Below are 5,795 nucleotides of genomic sequence, written 5' to 3'. Positions count from 1 at the left end.
GGCCCCCCCCCTTACCCCCCCCCCCCTCACCATACTTGGCAGCATTGTATCAGCAGTAAAGTCCTACAAGTTCCTGGGCTCCACCATCTCCCAAGACCTGAAGTGGATGTCCAACATCGGGACAATCATCAAGAAGGCACAGCAGAGGATGTACTTGCTGCGCCAGCTCAGGAAGTTTGACCTGCCTCAGGAGCTGCTGATACAGTTCTACAGAGGAATCGTTGAGTCTGTTCTCTGCACCTCCATCACTGTCTGGTTTGGCTCAGCAACTAAACAGGACAAATACAGACTTCAGTGGACAGGCAGAACTGCAAAAAGGTTCATTGGTGCAAGCGTGCCCTCCATGGAGGACCTGTACACCTCACAGGTCAAAAGGAGGGTGGAGAGGATCACTGCAGACCCCTCACATCCCGGGACACAATCTGTTTGAACTCCTCCCCTCTGGATGCCGTTACAGGTCACTGTACACCAAGACAACCAAGCACAGGGACAGTTTCTTCCCCTAGGCTGTCACTCTGATGAACACTTGACCAACGAAAATATGACTGGACAATAACCCTCAGTGCAACACCTGGACATGAGTTAGAACAATCTGACAGCTTCCTGGTGGGAGGAAGCTCCCTGTAAAGGGGTGAAAACAGGTGCAAGCAATTGTCACTGATTAGTGTAAAGAGTCCGTAGCTGAAATGACACTGTGACCGGAAGTGGTGTCTAAATAATAAAATGATAACGAAAGCAGAGGGAACAGAATCATGACACTTATGCTGGTTTACTGTTTACTTGCCCCTTGCATTGGGATATGTACATACACATTGAGAGCCAATGTACCAGAGTCAAATTCCTCGTGTGTCCAACACACCTGATCAATAAAGGTGATTTTGATTCTGATTTATTTCTTTGTGCTTTTGTCATTTAAATAAAGGTTCAACTGAAATAACAGATCATATTTTAGTTTTTATTGCATATTATTCAAAAAGGTGTACGTAACAGAGCTTTGTATTTGTAAACCTTTTTTGTATACATTTATTTTTGCACCTGTAAAATAAATTTTGTACGCTGTCAAATTTTCAAGGGTAATCTGTGTATGTGTCTGAACATATCAGTGATGTACTTTCAGGTGTCCAGAGAGTCTACGTCCAGATACAGTAAGACCCTGCTTTCTGCCATGCAAGAGAGACTGTATCGTCACCCCATACAGCGACTGGAGCTACTGCCCATCAGCATGTCAAGCAGGTAGCTTTAAGACACAGTGGTGCTTTGAAGATAGCCTCTTAACCCTTCCTGGACTGATGAGCAGTAATAATTGTTTTTCTGAGGTCATGGCTGATGTCTTTTTTTCAGTGCTCCAGAACATCCAACTGTCAAAAGTTCTGTAAACATTATCTATGTATTTTTCTTTTTGTTCAGTATAGCATCATTCCTCAGTAGTCCTCCTAAATGCTCCTCCACCATGCATCACCAGAACTCTGGCATTTGGAGAAATGTAATGTGATACGATAGTCTTGATATACCTGGACTTCTTCTGAAGTCAATAACCTCTACCACCCAGAGGTGTATTTGATACCACAGAGCAGATGATGGGGGGGTGGTATTCAATATTCCACTTAATTGCATTAGCCTATCAGTGAAGTGGTCATTTCTAGCAGAGAGTGAACAGATAAATGCATTATAGAAACTGGAGACCAGAGCACACTCTTGTTAAAGTATCTTTTCAAAGATCCAGGGTATGCTGGAACTGAAGGTGTAACCACACCAACAGCCCTTTTCTTTATTTTAAAGGTTTACTCTGCTGCATTTGATACTTTGGTTCACACAAATGGCTGCCTCGGTTCTGTACCAGATCAAATTCCTTGTGTGTGTAATATGCTTGGCCAAATAAAGGTGATTGTCCTTATTATTACTTTACCAAAACTAGGTACTAAAATGAATGTCAATGTTGTGGTTTTCTTTAGGTGGTAACACTAAGAGGAAGCAGTACAGGAAACGTATCATTATCCAGTTACCAGCCAATGGGGGACAGGACTGTCCTGAAGTGCTGAGCCAGGAAAGAGAGTGCGACACTCCTTCTGTCTGTCAAGGATACAGGTAATTGGTGCTTTTCACTGGATGTAAAAATCTTATATTAAGTTGCTAAACATTATGTGTAAAGTTTCCATTGCCTGTCGTGGTCTCAGTGAAACTCACATGACATACTCCTGCCCTTTTGACACAGTATATAGCACATGTCACAAGTATTCCTTCAATTATTGCTACTGCTGCAGTTCATATAGTGTTTAAAAATCCTCACCCATGTCACAGCATTGACCTATAGTGACTGATTTGGTATTCCCATAATAGCAATTAATGCCGTCTCTCACATTTCCCTGCAGTGCTGAACTTGGTGTTTCTCTGTGGAAAATGATGAGCCCAGACCGTTTAATTCTTGTTCCGCTTCTTCTACAGATGGAAAACACACAAATGGCGTCGATGCCAGCTAGTTCCATGGTCTGTGCGTCAGGACAGCCCTGGAGCTCAGGAGACGTGTGGTCCGGGGCTGCAGGTTCGAGGTGAGGACAGCCACACACACACGTACACAAACACACACACATGGTTCTAATGGGAATCTGGGACCTTTGGTAAGATCCTTATATCTACATACTCTCTTTGCAAGAGCCTAGCACAAGGGAGTTGGCATCAAAGCAGCAGGTGGGGCTGCATGCAGCTTTAATCTGGCTGTAAATGTCATGGGAATGAGAAGAGGGGTGTAAATGTTACAGTTTAAGCATACAGGTCTCACATCTCACCTTCTCAACTGCACAATCCCAGAGGAGCTGAGTGAAGTAAAAGTTCTAATGCCAGGGTGTTCAGGACAGGTTTCTTTATAAATAGCATACATAGCTAGATAAGAGCAGCCAAGAGAATCAGTGTTGGCAACAAACTGCAAGACAGTATTTCAGATTGCTTTGGATTAAATGTTACCTCATATCAAATGCTGCTTTGAAAACTTTTTCAGAACTGAGTCAGCTATGCAATGTTCTTGTGTAAGTGGTGACGAGACAGAGAGGTTGGGAACCACACTTTTTGTGTTATAGTATGAAAATGAATTAGCAGAATCTTGAAACATGCATAATCCATCACAGTGAACATCAAATTTGCATAAATCCTGTCAAAGTTCCATTATTTTTGAAATAATTATGCATTTGAACAGTATTGCTGTGTACAGTGTACAACGTAACACTGCCTTAAAACTCAAACTATGTCCCAAAATCTAAAACCTCTTCATTTAAAACTGTTTTGCAATGATATTACGTAATTCATAACAATTAATTACTTAATGAAACAAAGCCAGTCTGGGTAGTCAACATTTCAAAAATATACCTAGACAGAATGTTGTAAATTTTTCAAATGCATGAATTTCTAAGCTGTCTTATAAAACATTTGAACAATTATGATTGTGATTTTAGTTCCAATGCCACCAGGACAGTCTCAGGCCAAAATATGTATTATTCCTTTAAGATATCCCCCTGGGCAAGAGTGCCTGTGGAATCCAGTAAGACAGTTAGCTTCTTATCGGTGTACACACTTAGGCCTGTTAAAACATCAGAGACATAGGCCATTATCTGATTCCAGTGATGAGCATCCTGCTCCTCCATCTTGGGAGGCTCTTGTTATTATGTACCATTACTTGTAATAGTATACTCTGAGCTGGAGAGAGACAATTCAATATAAGCCTCTTTCTTCACCCTTTCACTTAATACAACACCCGGAAGGCCATAGGAATTTTACAGCCCTTAATTCTAGTATTTCCCACTCTTTGATATACAGTATATTTCCCCACTTGCCCCACTTTGGAGCAGTTTTGTTCCTGCCTTCAAGCTCGGATCCTCTACCAGAGGCCTGGGAGCTTGAGGGTCCTGTGCAGTATCTTAGCTGTTCCTAGGACTACACTCTTCTGGACAGAGATCTCAGATGTTGTTCCTGGGATCTGTTGGAGCCACTCTCCCAGTTTGGGGGTCACAGCCCCCAGTGTTCCTACAGGTATCAAAAGGCCACTGTTACAATACAGTTTAGATTTTTATACAAAATCTATGATGCGCTAATAGAATATGATGCATTGTTGTAGATTAAACCACCCAATGCCACTTACACTTGCTTTGTTATTAGTAATTCAATTATAGATGAGATACAGCAGATAGGAAATACCATCTAAGGGGTTTTAAGATGGCACCTCTGTGTTGGGCCTGCCGCTGGCTCCTCCTGTTTGTACTTTGTTTTTGTGTGTTTGAAGCTACTACTGTCATCGCTACTTTGATATATGACCGCCATGCGCTCCTGGAAATACGCAATTCTGTTTAGTCGCCCGAGCAGACACTGTTTCCACCAAACCGAGTCGTTTCCACCCCCGCCTATCTCGATACCTTTGTTTCTTTGACACTCGGATGGTTTTCCTTCCCGGGCATCCCAGTGGCGACGATGCGGGAGGAGGTCTGGAATCCATAGCAGGCTGAAGTTCGGTCTAACATCATCACTGGTGACTATGAAGTTAAGGAAATGGGGCTTTCATTCCTCGAGTTGGAGCCTGGTTGAATGTTACCGCTTCCTCCAACCTATCGGCCTGGACACAGACCCACCTTGCCCGTACTTCCGACTGGTGAGACGCTCTAGCTGTGGCGCTCTTTGGTCAATCTCCAGCCTTTGAACCGGGCCGACTCATCACAGGATAAGTCAAGTTTGCTTCGCTTTGCTCTTTTTAATGCTAGGTCCCTCAATAATAAGACATTTATTCTTAATGATTTTATTACCACCTATGACCTGGATGCATTTTTGGTTACCGAAACGTGGCTGAAGGAATTCTGCTTTCTCTGAACTCTTACCTCCTGACTATCTATTTTTTTAATGCCCCTCACCTTACTGGGAGAGGGGGCGGCGTAGTGTCGGTGTTTAAACTGACTCTTAAATGTCGCCTTTTCCCGGTCAAAACCTATCGTCTGCAGTTCAGGGTTGCAAGCGAGAGCAGACGTCTTTACTGCTCCTCTTGTCTGTTCTACAATTTTTCGCATCTTCTACATTTTCAAGTCTTTGAACAAATTCTACAACTATTAAATTGCCTCCAAGAGGGAAAAGAGCTAATAAATCAGAAGCAAACGAGGATGTTGAAGCAGAAGAGGATTATATTTCAGCGGCGCAAGTAACAGAGATGTTGAGTCAGCAGAAGCAGATGTACACCACACTGTTGAGCCAACAACAAGACAACTTCAAAGGTTTTGTGCAACTACTTATGGAGACAAATAACAAGAGACTCGACAACATGACCAGAGAAATACAGGAGATAAAAACGAGTTTGCAGTTTACCCAGCGAGATGTGGATGTGATTAAAGCAGCCATGGGTGAACAGAAAATACAAACCAAGGAAACAAGGGAGGATGTCTACAGAACCTGTGAGAGTTTAATAGCCATAATGGATAAAATGGAGCATTTGAAAGTACAGTCCAAGCGAAAAAACCTGATCTTTGAGGGAATCAAGGAGTCAGCTGGAGAAAGCTGGATGGAAGCGGAATGTAAGGTGAAGGAAATATTAAAGAAGAAACTGCAAATTCATCAAGAAATTGAGATGGAGCGGGCTCACAGAGTCGGGAAACCTTCTGATCGGGGACCGAGGGCGGTGATGGTAAAGTTGATGAAAGAGAAAGATAAGGCACACATACTGCAACAAGCAAAGAAGCTTAAAGGATCTAATATTTATATAAATGAAGATTACACCGAGTCTGTGAGGAAGAGAAGAAGGGAGTTGATGCCGAAGTTAAGGGAGGCCAGGG

The 5,795-nt window shown here is 42.8% G+C and overlaps 1 protein-coding gene across 1 annotated transcript in view; it reads left to right on the top strand.

The window, feature by feature from the left end:
- Positions 1-5,795, top strand: part of thsd7aa (thrombospondin, type I, domain containing 7Aa) — a 243,676-nt gene that overhangs the window by 152,746 nt on the left and 85,135 nt on the right. The window contains exons 9-11 of the mRNA XM_020621420.1: positions 1,118-1,233; positions 1,953-2,085; positions 2,443-2,546. Coding sequence (XP_020477076.1) covers positions 1,118-1,233; positions 1,953-2,085; positions 2,443-2,546 — 353 coding nt within the window. The remainder of the gene's footprint in view (positions 1-1,117; positions 1,234-1,952; positions 2,086-2,442; positions 2,547-5,795) is intronic.

This window comes from Monopterus albus, unplaced genomic scaffold, assembly GCF_001952655.1.
Source record: "Monopterus albus unplaced genomic scaffold, M_albus_1.0 scaffold259.1, whole genome shotgun sequence".
NCBI lineage: Eukaryota > Metazoa > Chordata > Actinopteri > Synbranchiformes > Synbranchidae > Monopterus > Monopterus albus.
The sequence above is the reverse complement of the archived record's forward strand: the minus strand, read 5'-3'. Positions and strand labels throughout refer to the sequence as shown.